The sequence below is a fragment of the Amblyomma mixtum genome, chromosome 7, assembly GCF_055824585.1.
Source record: "Amblyomma mixtum isolate Tamu chromosome 7, ASM5582458v1, whole genome shotgun sequence".
In the NCBI taxonomy this organism is placed as follows: Eukaryota; Metazoa; Arthropoda; class Arachnida; order Ixodida; family Ixodidae; genus Amblyomma; species Amblyomma mixtum.
In genome coordinates this window covers 109,776,673-109,791,925 of record NC_143018.1, presented here as the reverse complement: position 1 = coordinate 109,791,925, position 15,253 = coordinate 109,776,673, and the positions used below count along the sequence as shown (strand labels likewise).

The following is a 15,253-nucleotide window of genomic DNA, read 5'->3' as shown; positions in this document are numbered from 1 at the left end:
CTCGACATCTGCCTCGGCGCCGTGTTGCAGCGATCTACCCAGTTTGAGTCAGCGAGTTGGGCCGCGTACTCTGCTGCCTGCCGGGTGAGGTCCGCAATGCGCGCTTTGAGCTTCTTGTTGTGTTTCTGGCGCTTCCAGCGGCGCGTGAGGCCGCGGCGCGCTTCCCAGAGGTGGAGGAGGTGGTTGTCCAAGTCCGTGACCACCTCGGTGAGCTGTATCTGCTTCTCGGGAGATCGAAGGTGCGATATGACTGACCGGGACCAGTTTGCGTATTCCTGCTCTGTGATGTTCGTGTTGGTGTCGGACGGGAAATTTTGGCGAAAGGTGGTCCAATTGGGGATGCGTGCTAGTGTGGTAGGGCGCTTTAGGGGGCGTGTATAAACAGTGGTGTTGATGATGCAGTGGTCGCTGCCGAGGGTATCCTCGGTGTTGATCCAGTCTGCGTGTCTTATGTTGCGAGTGAAGGTGAGGTCCGGGCATGTGTCTCGGGTCACCGAGTTGCCTACGCGAGTAGGAAATGCCGGGTCGGTGTGGAGGGTGAGGCCCAGTGTGGACGCCAACTCCGCCAGCATGCGTCCGCGCACTTCCTCCTTACGATAGCCCCATAGCTGGCTAGGGGCGTTGAAGTCGCCCACAATCAGCAGGGGCTCGCGACCCGCCTCTTTAAGTGCACGGCTAAAGAGGTCCGCGAAGGTCACTCGCTTCAGTTTCGGGGAGCAGTATACATTAAGTACGTGCAGGGGAGGATCCGATCGGCGAAGGGGAAGGATCCTTACCATGGCGTACGAGTACGGTATGTTGAGATCGAGGTCGATTTCGGTGACTGTGTACGACTTGTGTACGAGGAGACACGACGAGGGGTCTCGCTGGAACGTCACGTAGTTAGTCAATTTCGCCGCCGCTCCTGGCTCCTGGAGGGCGACCACGGCGGGTAAAGCCTCGAAAGTTTCTAGGTAGAGGCGCAGGTTCGCGCGTTTCTGGCGAGCCTTGAAGCCTCTGCAATTCCATTGCGTTACGGTTACCAACGTGTGTGTTTTCGGAGGTGGGGAACGCTTGTTAGGCCGTGCCGCCATCATTAGGATTGGAGGTGAGAGACGGGGGCTGATTGGACTCTGGCCTACAGCTAGCACTGGGGGGGGGGGTGCGGGGTTGGAGTCCTGCGATGCCGCGTCTCTGGGATTACAGATAATTTTCATGTGCGTATTGAAGGCTCGGATCCCCTCGAACCGCCGACTGGTTCGGGTGGTTTTCGATTTCATGCAGCGGCTTATGGCTGCAGGGACCGATGACGAGCATTTGGACTCCATGCAGTTCATAGCCGTTTCTACCATTTTCTGAAGCTGGGAGGCGAGACGCGCCTCCATCGCGGCCATTGCCGACGCGAACGCGGGCGGCAGTTCGGGCTCACTCTCCATAGCGTCGGGACTCGGGATACCCGTCGCGGCAGCTAGCTTTTCTTCCAAATTTTGAATTTTGGCGAGCAGTAGCCCGATCTGTGCTCTAAGCTGTTCATTTTGTCTGCGGCTTTCGACATCTACGCCGTAAGCCGAGGAGGGGGAAGTGGGCGAGGGGGAGGGAGGGGAGGGAAGAGAGGAAGCAACCCCTGCCCAGCTGCTCACCTGAGTGTGTTGTTGCTGCGTCGGGGCCCAGGCTCCGGCAGCGCCACTTGGTTTGAGGCCGGGAAAGTGCTTGGCGTAGTCTCCGCTAGGGGGCGGTGGCGGCGCCTGCTTTTTCTTCTTGTTTTTCTTCTTTCTCTTCTTCTCTCCCGTTGTCTTCTGTCCGGGAGATGTGGAAGCCGCGTTGACGTTTTCCTCGCGCGAGCCGGTGGCGTTATTGTCATGTACCGCGCCGCCATTGGCTCCGCCGGTGGTGGGATCTTGTCTGTTTCCAGACTCTGGCTTTTCGAATCCTCCATGTCGAGAGGGCTTGACACCGGCAAGGTGAAGTCGACGGAATTTTGCCGTGCAATCTTTCGAGCCTGTGGGGTGGGCTAGTCCACAGATTGCACATGTCGGGTTGCACTCGTGTGGCGCAGGGCCATCCTGCGTCACAGTCACATTTTGGCCGCAAAGGCCACACTTAGACGAATTCGGCTTGGGGCAAGTGTCCGTGCGGTGTCCCACAGTACCACACTTTACACAGGCGGGCACGGTTCGCTTGTATTCTCGGACGGGGGTAAGTTCCCCGTTGTAGTGGACGTACCGCGGGACCACCTTTCCCACAAAGGTGATCACCGCGATGGATGATTTTCCAAGGCGGCGAATGCTTGCAATCTGCCCGCCTCTCCAGACAATTTGGGCGGTGAGCGTTGCGCTAGTTTCGTCGTCGGCGATGCCTCCGATGACGCCACGGCATACGTCTCCATTTTGTTTCAAATGCCCGTGTACGGGCAGGGTGCCTTTGCTTGTGGTCAAGCTGATTTCGCCGATCAGGCGATCGGCGAGGTGCGGATTCCGTACTCCTACAACGAGAAGATTCTGCTCCCAGGCGGGGACGATGTTGAGAATGTTCTCAGCAGCAGAGATGCCGAGGTGTGCGTTTAGAGCTTTGCCCAACTCACCACGTCGGAAGGTATTCCGTAGGTCGGCGGTGACCCTGGGCTTGAGGATGACCACGTAATCTTCAGGATGCATCTGTGGCATAGGACGCGGCTTCCACAGACACGACTGAGCTTGTTTTCTAAGTGATGAGGCAGGCCCGTACGTGAAGCCTTGCTGCGTAGCTTGGGAGGCCGGCGATGTGGCAGCCTGCTTATTGGATGTGGCAGCCTGCTTCAGCGCTGTGTGTGTCTTGTCTCCTTCTTGGTCTGTGTGTGTTTGCGCTGTTGAACCATCACTATGAATCTACACCAACTAGCCCAATCTGCAGTTCTTCTACTGCTTATTGGAGCCGGCTCTGCCGCGCCGGTTGACGAGTTGGAAGAGCTCCTCGTGCTCGAAGCGCGCAGGTTCCGCAGGAGCTTCAGGTTGGGTAGCCGGAACAGTCGTCCAGGCCATTTCGGAAGGGTCGTAGCCCCTTAGAGGGGCTTGAGAAGCCATCTTGAGATGTAGCGAGGGTGTCACCGCCGCGGGAGCGACGCAGCCGTTAGGCGCAGCGTCCACTCCTCGCGGCAAAGTGGAAATCGCCCCTAGCAATGCGAAAATTGGGCCCACCTGGTGAAATTTGGTGGCTCCAGAGTCCTGGTGATGTTAGGAATCCGCTCGCTCAAATTTTAAGAGAGGCCGAATTGATGCGCACCAAGAATTAGCGACACTTGACGGAGCCGATATGGCATGCGTCCCTTCGCGTTCTCTCGCGGCCAGCGTCTCGGGTAACGGCGGCCGCTTGCCACGGCGCGCCGCGCTCTTCCCACTAGAGGCGCTGCATAGGCAGTATAAAACACCTGCTTTCGCAACCTACCAGGCAGTTAAAAAAGGAGTATCTGTTCTCGCTTCGGCGAGCGCGGCTTCGGCCGCTTCTTTTTGAGCAGCGTCCGCTCCGGCGGACGCAGTTGTTGCTGCGACGCGCGTCTTTTCTTTACTTTTTCTCTTTCCTCTGATCTTTTAACTCTCATCTATCTGCACGGGGCAGCGGTGGTGGCTTGGCTCGAGCCAGTAGCAGGCCCGTGCAATTTCCTCTTCATCCTTCTCTCAGTCACAACAACAACAACCAGGCAGCAACAACTGCGTCCGCCGGAGCGGTCGCTGCTCAAAAAGAAGCGGCCGAAGCCGCGCTCGCCGAAGCGAGGACAGTTACTCTTTTAGCGACGCGCGTCTTTTCTTTCCTTTACTTCTTTTCTCTGATCTTTTAACTCTCCTCTATCTGCACGTGGCAGCGGTGGTGGCTTGGCTCGAGCCAGTAGCAGGCCCGTGCAATTTCCTCTTCATCCTTCTCTCAGTCACAACAACAACAACAACCTACCAGGCTTAACCAAAGCTAAGCCCCCGCCATTTTTTTATTTATGTCAGTTGCCTCAATGACTAAGGTGGAGTCAGACCCCCGGAAGAGGGAGAATAAAGGTGATGAGGAAGAAGCTGATTCATTGGGATCGAAGAAGAAAAAAAATAGCCTCTCCGAGGGCGAGCCACAAACGGGTAGGACGCAGGACATCGAGCAGAAAGATCGGCGACGGCTTCTGTGGACATGGAGACCGCAAAGCTTGACCGAGCCCACCGTGGCCAATCCTTGGGCACTCGCTGGGGCTACCAGATTAGCTGTCTCGGCATGGTCATGGGCATGGGCAGCCTGTGGCGATTTCCGGCTCTCGCCTACGATTACGGCCGCGGTGAGAGACAGCCTCTGTCCGCTGCTGAGCGATAGGAGCAGCTGTGGCTGCAGTTTCCTGTTATGCAAGCGATTTTGCCGCTGCAAGAGTGTCGCCGGCGATTGTTGACGATTTGCACCCTGGTGAAAAAAGAAAGATCTTATCACTGCCTCTAGAACCGAATTAATTGAACATGGCGTATGAACGCAGCAGTTTTTTTACGCTTCGTTTTTTTGCACCAATTTTTGCGGGAAAACTTTACAAATTCTGCTAAGTTACACCAATATCCTGCTATTGTCCGCAGCTGCTGGAAATCGAAAATTGGGAGCAAATATGTGCATTCAGTTGCTTCTCACAAATTGTGCGGCCTAACGGAATTGTCCTTAGTCAAGTCGGCCGTGCAATTCTAGGTGGCATCTGCCGATTTCTTCTTGTACACGAAGCCCTAACGTCAAGTTTTAATTTCGTTTTTTGTGTGTCTTTTTAAATTTAAATTAAATTGAAAGAGGAGTACACTATCACCACCTGTACCTATCCGTGTAGGCGCCTTATACAGTAATCGTGCTATACGCGCTTGATAGAATTACGCCAGCAGGAGGGCACTTTGCCACCAAACACGGTGAAAAAGTGCGAATGCCTTTTTTCCTTTGAATTTATGTTTGGTTGTTATGCGAATAGTATTCTGGCTGCGAATATTCGAAAAACTATAAATTACGTTCTCCATGCAGGACCGGTTCTCGTATATTGTGCACAACCCATGTCTTCGTTTCAGTCGTAGTGACGCTTCCCATTCACAATATTTCTTTATTTTCCCGCCCTGTTTTCGATCAGGCGCCTTCCTCATCTGCTACGTCATCATGACGCTGGTCCTGGCCCTGCCCCTCTGCCAGCTGGATATCGCCCTCGCCCAGTTCTCCGGCTCCAGCATCAAGGCTCTCTGGAGATGCATGCCTCTGGGAAGGGGTGAGTGCGCTCTTTTATTCTGGCCGCTGTCGTCGCATATGCGTGTTGCGCATCGCCCTCCGCAGGACGGCGAGGTAGCAACTCAGATCCGTATTTCCTTGCGACAGGACAAAAAAGATAGCAGTCTTTTCGGAATAAATAATGACGTTTCCTAACTTGCCAATCCTTTCCGCTTCTTCCCAGGGAAGATCAGGGGAGTCTCCACGGGCCCGCTCCCCCGCCTGTGGGTCGCTACACTAGCTTTCCCTCACTGATTTCTTTCCGCCTTCGGGGGGCCGAATCTTTTTTATTACCGGTTCGGTGTATTGGTGTTTAATGTACCAAAGCAACTCAGGCTATGAGAGACGCCGTAGTGAAGGGCTCCGGAAATTTCGACCACCTGGGGTTCTTTAACGTGCACTGACATCGCACAGTACACGGGCCTCTAGAATTTGGCCTTCATCGAAATTCAGCCGCCGCGGCCGGGATCTAACCCGCGTTTATTACCATTGGGTTTATACTCGCGATACATCCGTGCTACGGGAGAGGCTTGTTTACTTATTTATTTTTTATGCCTCAATCTATACTTTTGTCAAGTATCGCAACAACGACACTTTTTGAGGTCAACAAAAGGGAAGAACACGGAACACCAAGAAAGAAGTTACAGCACACTGGCGTGCATGCAGCCTGGGCGAATGCGCTATACATTTTTTTTGCTGCCCTGTGTTTCCTTACCGTTTCCTAGTGTGGGGTCGTGCGGGGACCCTGGGGCGTGCCCCGAATTCCCCTGTAAATAAAGTTTTCTCTCTCTCTCTCTCTCCTAGTGTGAACGGTGACCAATTAGTCCAGTTAGCTTCTCCAGTGAATGCCGCCGCGATGGCTCAGTGCTTATGGCGGGTTCGATCCCGGCCGTGGCGAACGAATTTCGATGGAGGCGAAATTTTAGAGGTCTGTGTACTGTGCGATGTCAGCGCACGTTAAAGAACCCCAGGTGGTCGAAATTTCCGGAGTCCTTCACTATACGGCGTCCCTCATAGCCTGAGTTGCTTTGGGAAGTTAAAACCCCCATAAAACTAAAACTGAAATCTCGAGTGAATGTTTCATTTTGTGCCCGCGTTGCCCAAAATATTTTTCTAAAGTGTAAAATGCTTACTGTAGGAAAGGAAAACACTCCTATTAAAAGTGTCGGCCGCTCATCCTCTGTTTTTAGTGAATAGATGAATCTTGCAAAGAAAGCCGGTTTAAGGCGTAGCTCTTGAGCGCCCGTTCGCGGGTTGAGCGCCGTCCCACTCCATCGGCCTCGGCGTAACCGGCAGAGCGAACGAGCGCAGCGGCGGATAAAAATGGCCTGGCTTAGCTTATGGTTAAGCCTAGGATGCGAAGCATAGTCGGCATCGGTGAGACATTCTTGAGTCTGCAGTAAAACCATTTCTTCTGCGCGCTGCTCCTTTCGTTTCTCACGTTGCTTCTTCCGGTAAGCACGCTCCTTTACAAAGCGCTGTTCCCGCTGTTCAGGAGTTTCTTCAGCACGCATTTTCCGTTTGGTAGCATTTCGCCGCTCGAACCGGGTAGAAATACTCGAAGCTTCATCCTTCACCTCGGCATCGGTTGTCGAACGCTGCCGTCCAGCTGCATACTGTGCACGTTGCTTGGCAAGCCGTACTTCTCGTTCTTCTCCCGTTCCCGTGGCTCTTTGTAACTTGCGCTTTGCGGTCTGGCGAGCCGCCCTCTCCCTGGCCGACATCTCGCTGCTCAACTGACTCAACGAGTGCGTCGCCTTTTGCGTGACGTCACTATTTCCTAGCGGTAGGAGCGGGAGTTAGGCCGCCGGCGGAGGCTGCGCGTCCGCAAGCGAGCGCACGAGGCCCCAGCTTTCACAGCTCTTGTGACGTCATATCACGTGGTGCGCCGATGAAGGTCAAGTGGTAGCTACGCGGCCGTGCGCGGCGCAGCAAGGAAGAGCTCGGTTGTGCGAGTAATATGCTTCGCATAAAAGAGAGCGAACGCGGATCGCAGCGGAAGATGAAAGCACGGCGATAGCCAAGCGCGAGAAGCATGAAGATGTGGATGGAGGCGAAACGCAGAAGGCGCGCGTGTGTCAGCGCACGTTAAAGATCCCCAAGTGGTCGAAATTATCCGGAGACCTCCACTACAGCACCTCTTTCTTCTTTCACTCCCACCTTGCTCTATTCCCTTACGGCATGGTTCGGGTGTCCACCGAGATATGTGACACAGTTACTGCGTCATTTCCTTTCCTCAAGAAACCAATTTTCATTCCTGAAGATGGGCTCCTCCCACATGCATTTATAGTTCAATATCCTGTATTTGTACATAGTGTATATCGCCGCCCTACCTCTATATTTTCCTTGCAGGCAACTAGGTTCGTTGCGTGCAAGGTTGGTGTGGAGTGCATATTGCTACCGCGCAAAACGACGCAGGACGAAGAGAGGAAAGCACAGGACAAGACGCGGATCAAGGCGAAGGCACACACGCGCGCACGACAGGTGATGATGGCCGTCAAGTTAACAAGTTCCTCTCTTCGTCCTGCGTCGTTTTGCGCGGTAGCAATATGCACTCCATTATCAACCACCAACTAACCCGCCTTCACTTGTTAAAAGGTTGGTGTGGTTTACGAAGTCCCTCTGAGCTGTGGCCGCGTCTACATAGGGCAGACCGGTCGCTGCCTCAATGAACGCCTTAGGGAACACGCTGCCTCTTTTAAATCGTCTCAATCAAATAACTGCCTAAGCGCTGCTTGAGCTGCAAATGTCACCCATTTTTTGGATAAACAAGTTCTTGGCCGTTCTAAAGGACAAGCTGCAAGGGAGCTTCTTCAGGCGTCATTTATTCATAGGTTAGGAAGCGATAAGTGCGTGAGTGAAGAGTCTATTGTTCTGTTGCCAAATGAATCTATGTTTCTAAATGCTGCGTAATTTCTTGGGCTTTGCTGCTTGAAGATGGAAGAGGCGCTTCCTGTTACTTTCCGTGCAATTTTATGTCGTCGTTTCGCCCCACAATATTTTGGTCCAGATTGTCTTTATCCTGCCCCCTCGTCTTAATCAGTGGTTAGCTGGGCATGCGCATTCAGTTCCTCGAGCTCGTAATTCTGCTTCCGTTTCTTTCAGTTGCAAGTTAGCGCTCGTCCTGTGTCCTTCTCTTGTCCTCGTTCGTTTCGCGCTTGGCGAACCTGCAAATCATTCAATATCTTGTCTATAAATTACAACAAACAAGCAGAAAAGCATGTAAATGCAAAGTTTGTCCAAAATAAGAGCTGGCTTGCATTCCTATTGGTCAAGTATTGCACTCCACTGGTACGGAGAGTTGAGCTAGTTGGTGCATGGCGGGACTGAACAGCACACAAAAGGACGAGGACACCGAGAAGAAGCGACAAGACACGAGAGCTGTGCGCTCGTGCCTTGTCGCTTCTTTTATATGCACTCTACAGGTACTAATATGTCGTGCTTAACAGGCGCACTTTTAAAAAGAAATACGTCTTAAAAAAACGTTGTTGCTTAAACACCTTAAGAGGTTTTTTATTGGCATTTCGGAGAAGAGAGACCTTTTTTGTGGCTTCGTGTGTTGTTGCGTTCTCGCTACTATGGCTTTTGGACACTACGTCCGCGCCAAAGTCGTCTGCGCACGGGGCGCACCATTTTACGGCTCTTATGAAGCAGCATGCATGCATACGCGCACATACGGAGAAGAACGTTTTCAGAATCGAACATCACAGTAACGCCACTTTGTGTTCCCGAAAAAATCTGACTGTCCCGCACCAGGTAGTTCACTGGCCCATGATGCTTTGAGCGTCCATGGTAGCTGAAGTGCAGCGCCTCCAGCTTTCCCTCTAGGTAATAGAAACTCCATGCGGTAAGCGATGGCGGTCGCGGTACGCACTTCGCTAAAAAATGACCTTGCTTATCTTATGTCTAAGCCTAGGATGCGAAGCATAGGCCGCCGGCGGAGGCTGCGCGTCCGCAAGCGAGCGCACGAGTTGAGCCCCAGCTTTCACAGCTGTTTTGACGTCATATCACGTGGTGCGCCGGTGTAGGTCAAGTGGTAGCTACGCGGCCGCGCGCGGCGCAGCAAGGAAGAGCTCGGTTGTGCGGCTAGTATGCTTCGCATAAAAGTATCTCCCGCAGGCCGTCACTCTGCCGCAGTATCTCGTGCTCGAATCCGGATTAGCCAGGGAAGGCCATTGATCATTGTTCCCTTCTGCAAGGCCGACGTGACGGTGAAGCATCGCTGGGAAGCTGGGCGTCCACATGGTTGTTGTATCCAAGAGAACAACGCTGCCAGCCTTGGCAAGAACGAGTTACAGCGAACAGGCAGCCATGGTGTGCAAACTTCCGCGACGTGCACAGATAGGCTGTTTTGATTGGTCCCACCCAACGTTGTCATTGGGAAAGTGGAATGGGAATGGGAAGCACCGCATAAATCGAGTTAAGGGCACCATTTTGTCCGCTTGTATTCTGAAATTTGTTCACTGAATAACTCTGGTTCCTATGTGCCGATTCATGTAATTCCTTTACGTTATGGTACACAAACTATCGAACATCAAATTACAAAGTTCTGTATTTCCTATCCTGATATAATCACTATTGCAAGAAATGTTACATCTGTATATCAGTTTAGGTAAAGAACACGCGACCTATTGTGTCATTGATGTTCTTGTTTGTTTTTATTGTTAAATATTCCAATGTTTCTTCATGTCGCTATTAAGCAAAGTGCCATTTATGTCCCGCAGCCTGTGCATATGTATATTGCATGTATGAGTACGTAATCATCTGATCCGATCGTGATTAGGATGTATGCTTAAGGTTATATGTTTTATACTACTGCCAGGAGCGTAAATTGCTGGGCTAGTTGGTTCATAATGTTGTCAGGGTGGAACCAGCGGAACACAGACAAGACGGGGGAAAACAAGACGAGAGCGTGAAATTCTTGAAGCGTTTCTAATCAGGAAAAACAAGGAGAAGTGTGTCAGCGATCCCTCGGTTTTTATCACGGATAAAGCATTTAACTTTCTTTTATCTTAATACAGTTGTTCCTATCATCCAGAGTGTGCGCTTGCGCAGGGAAACCTTTAAATGTGTTGGTTTTCTTCGAAGTAAATCAGTTGCGAGTCCAGCGGTGGGGTGTGTGTACCTTCGTTTTTCTTGTCCTGCGTCTGTGTTCCGCTGGTTCCACCCTGACAATACTACTGCCACTGCTGCGCCCGGCGAGGCCAAGACCTAGTCAGGAGACCAATAGTCTCCTTTTGTCCTGCCTTGTGGGCAATACTTGTATTGCCTAAAAAAATGAATAAATGAAAAAAAAAGACCCAGGCTTAGCTTGGTTAAGCCAAGAATGCGTTGCATATTGCGCGGTCTTTTTGCGCGAGGTATTGCTTGGCGGCACTCGATTTTCTCAGTAGCTTTTCCTCCGTGACGTATGGATGGATGGATGGATGGATGGATGGACGGACGGACGGACGGACGGACGGACGGACGGACGGACGGACGGACGGACGGGCGGGCGGGCGGGCGGACGGACGGACGGACGGGCGGGCGGGCGGGCGGGCGGGCGGGCAAGCGGGCGGGCGGGCAAGCGGGCGGGCGGGCAAGCGGGCGGACGGACGGACGGATGGATGGATGGATGGATGGATGGATGGATGGATAGGAGCGCCCCCTTTGAAACGGGGCGGTGGCAACCGCCACCATGCTCAGCCCTCCTCTTTTTTATTGTTTTTTTCACCTTTGTTTTCTTTTTTTTTTACGTGGTTTGTTGACGTCACGTCACCACGTGACGTGACGTCACCAAACGTCACGTGGTTTGGTGGCTGCCCGGCCGCGCCCAAGGGCTGAACTGAGTGATTGCAATATGCTACGCATAAAAATGAATGAGTCAGCATCTGTGTGACAACGAACTCACCCGAAGTGTAGCGGGCATCCCTTCAAGCAGTGTTTCACAGCCTCTTTAAGGATAGGGTCCTCGGCAACGCCTCCGTCGCAGGCATAGGCGTGGCCGGGTGCTACTGCTCTGCCCTGGTGAGCGTGTACAACGCGGTGATGATCGCCTACGTCACGCTCTACCTCTGCGACAGCATACTCTACCCGGAGCTGCCGTGGACCGTCTGCGGGCCCGGCTGGGGCGCCGACGACGCCTGCTACGGCCTCAGGGACGCCCAGGTGTGCACAAGACAAGTCTAGTACAGCGTTGCTCAATCTGAAAGCACTCCCTTATAGGTTAAGACTCTACAGTCGGTGACAAAAGTCTCTGGTCCACATGTCGCTCAAACGAAGCCGATAGTTTTGCAATTAGACGGCTGCTGGAGACTACACGTGTGGAGAAAAAGAAACACAATTTTGACTTTCCTCTCCACAAGTGTGGTTTCCAGTCGCCGGCTTACTACGCAGCTATCGCCTTCGTTTGAGTAACACGTGGTCCAGAGACTTTTGTCCCCGACTGTACTTAACGTGCCAATCTTACATATTTCATTTCCTCATGCAGTTGTGGGAACACCGCATGAGTCACTCTTAAATAGATACTGTGAGCAAACTGTTGTTGGCCAGTATCGATTTTTTTACTTCAAAAACAGCGCCGCCACAAGGGACGAAGAAGGAAGGAAGTGCTTGTCCGGGCTTCTTCGTCCCTTGTAGCGGCATTGTGTTTGAAGTCAAACAATGCGCCAACCAGCCCAACTCTGTTTTACTCTGGTGTCGATAGATTACCAGGTTCCAATGGAAAAGAGGATACTTCCGTGGGAAATGGAGCTTAAAGGTTAGAAAATGAATGTAAGAATGCACGTACCGTCACTATCGTCCGTTCTCACAAGGAAATTTTAGTTACATCGAGGCAGTTTTTCTCGTGCGCCTGCCGTTGGGCTCAGCTAAACCGCGATTCATTTGTAAACCCTGATCACGGAGTCTTTTTAGTTCTTAACATCAAAAGCAGAAAAAAACTTCAACGTATACAGAAAGAGACATAAAATCGATTTTTAGCAAGAACGAAAATTGGATGCAGTCATACAGAGTGTGCACTTCAGATTAGGAGTTCATTCAGAGCTAACAATTTTATGCCTGTGCACGTCAAAGCGGTTGTAATTTTGTTTTACCTAAGAAGTTACAGTCGCTTAACATCTTTTCAGTTTTATGTTTGATGAGCAGTTATTGATACTCAGTCACCTCTAATATATTACTGTGGTCGCTTTCAACCTTGTCCGAATATATGTGCTTAATGAAGCTAATTTTATGGCAAATGCGGCCCAAATACTCTGGTACACATCTGTGCGTGTTGTCCTACAAAAAGTTCTGCTCTGGCCGAGGAGCCATATGGAAACTGTAATGTTCACTAGGCAGCAAAATCTTACGGAATACGGGAAGTGTGACTGCTCAAAATTAAGTTTATCGCTTGACGCAAGGGATGTAATTAGAAATGTACTGCTTTCGGGGCAAGGTAAGATTATCGGCATTTGCGGTGTTCGTAGTCATTCGCACTCAACTGAGGGCACGACATAAATTTGAGATCAACATTATCCGTGAAATTTTCATTATCTGTGAAATTTTCCTCCAAAAGTGTTCAACCCCATATACGGTTGCAGATGATAACAATATCTCAGGAGGGTAAGGGGAGGTTTTTAATTTCTCAAACTGAGGTGGCACGAATTTAGACAGCGCGATGTGCTAGCGGGAGGTATGTTACTTATATGTTAACCTAAGTCGGCATGGCTCCTGAAATATCCCAAGATGTAAACAAATGCTCCATTCTCAGTGTGGCGTGTTGCAGGGTTTCGACACGAACTAATCCGGATGGATGTAAATCGATAGCGTGGCATGCGATTAAGTTAACGCGACTTTAATGATTAAACTGTATCTTCGTGAGTGCAAGTTCGAATACCTCCTGGTCTTTTCGCGAAGCATCTTCCTAAAGAGCGCTCGCTGTGGTTTCTGGCCCAGACACTGTGCGGTCGCACGGCGAGGCTTCCAGTGTACCTGATGTCGGGGCTCTTGGGCAGTGACCGGGACTCCGAGCATCTGATCAAGTTTCCCGCCATGCCGATGAACGACACGGTCCAATGCAGGAATGCCACACTGCCCTCCTCCGAGCAGTTCTTCTAGTGAGTGCGACGGCCACGATTAGAGCACAACCATGCGGTAAAGCTTGACTATCTGACGGGTTACCGTATAGAAGCAGCAGTCTGAGGACGCGGTATAGCAAAAGTCTCAGCTCGAGCACTTAGTCTGGGAAGAAGAAGCAGGAAACAAATACTGCCGTACTATGACCTTTGATGATTTTAAACGTGCTCCTTGAAGCAGAGGTGATGCTTAGGGCTCTTTTGTGAATGCTAAGGCAAATAATAACAGGTATTAAGTGCTTGCAAGACACTGTTGCTGATAGTGGTACTGTCACCGCTGAAAGGAATGGTGCAGTGCTTCATTGACTATCATTAGAAGCAGCAAAGCAGTCCTACCTGTCTTCAAAGAAACGGGGCCAGAGACACCTAACGGAGCGATACATAACGATACATATATGCACTGTGCATTCTCACAGTCGGTTCTTCTCTGGCCCATCGCCATCATGACGTGGCTTTGCGTCGCGGGAGAAAGTGTTCGAGTCTGGTTTTCCTCAACAGCGCCTCCTCCTTGGTTTTCAGTGCCTGTAGGATACTATCAGTTTTTCTATGGGAGCAGCACGGATGCCTCAATCACCAGTCATCCGCGATGTGGCGGACTCCGGCCTCAACCCGCATTACGTCGGTCAGGTTGCCGAAGGACAGCTGCACACAGTGCGGGGGCCCGGGCGTCACTCCTGCCGCCTACCTGCCCCTTTCTCCGATACATCATTTATCTTCATCTCCTGCTTAACTATGAAACTCGATGTGTGCCAGGTGTAAGTGGTAATTCAGCGAAATATTACACAAACAGCCCACTCATTCAGTATAGTGACATGGTTGTTTCCTTAAAGCGAAGATGCAAGTTCACGACAACTTTTTAAAACGAACACTGATGAAAAAACGCACAAAACAAGCGTTTTTTTTTTGGTATGGCTGGATGTCTGCATGGAAGTTCTGAGATCAACATGGGCAATAAATTATCAAGAAATGCAGGCACTCTTCAGGAATATAAAAACTCGTGTCAAATTGCGCAGAAATCTGCTTTTTGCAAGCCACGCGGAAGTGAGTAGTAAGAGCGTTTGAACGAAAGACGCAACGGTGCGGAAACATGAGAGAACATAGAAGCACACCAACAAACACCATGTCTCGTCCATGTATTGCAGCGGCGAAACATTTTCTTGGAGTGGATCACCAATGGCTGCTTCTTCTGTGGTTGCCAGACGCTGAGAGAAGAAAGTTTTGTGAAAATCTTGCACCACTCAGGGCCGCCACGAAGCTCCCCGTGAGCCATTATCGACCTCGAAATCGATGCCATTGGCGGGGCCTTAGGATACCAATGCGACCATTGTCATCTTCCTGTCGGCGTGACGCTGCGTTATCTGCAGCCACTAGCTGCCCATTTGCCCGCGCTTATAACTTACTCCTCCAGCATCTTTCATTGTTCTTAGTTCCTTGTCGTCCCCGTGCCCTAAAAAATAAACGTACTTAATTATGTGTCACTCCGCGATATTTCCTAGCATGTCTTAAGGGGGTTTTAGAATTCGATAAGTTTAAGTTTGCCGAATGTGCGAAACGTGCACGTAAACCCTGCGAAATCGTTTTGCTCTAGCATTTAAAATGGTGGCGTAATCGCCGAATAAAGTCTTCGTCGGCGTTCAGGCTTCTCTGAAGTGCGCACAGCGACGGGCAGAGGCCCCGATAATGACGTCACGTATGACGGCACCACGTTTCAAGCGAAGAAACGGTTATTCCATGGAAGAAAACCGACGCCATCGAAGGTGAAGCTCACGATGCATTGTTTGGCGCCATCTGACGACACACAGCAGCATGCAGGCGTAAGCAGCGGATATCTGAAAATTCGGCAACAATGACGTCACTGCCGAGATTCCTCGCACTCCTTCAACGTAGTGCGAAGAAGCCTAAACATCGTCGCGGTTTTAATTGATGATTATGACATCATTTTAAATGCTAGTGCA

The 15,253-nt window shown here is 51.2% G+C and overlaps 1 protein-coding gene and 1 pseudogene across 1 annotated transcript; both read left to right on the top strand.

Moving 5' to 3' along the window:
- The window catches only part of LOC149337186 (uncharacterized), a 32,469-nt pseudogene extending 29,926 nt beyond the window's left edge, over positions 1-2,543 (top strand).
- Positions 2,544-5,100: 2,557 nt separating this feature from the next.
- Positions 5,101-13,281, top strand: LOC149337185 (sodium-dependent proline transporter-like). The gene is made up of 3 exons (XM_089554840.1): positions 5,101-5,206; positions 11,177-11,352; positions 13,120-13,281. Exons 1-3 carry the CDS (start codon positions 5,101-5,103, stop codon positions 13,279-13,281), a joined length of 444 nt encoding a protein of 147 aa, XP_089410966.1.
- The last annotated feature ends 1,972 nt before the right edge of the window (positions 13,282-15,253 follow it).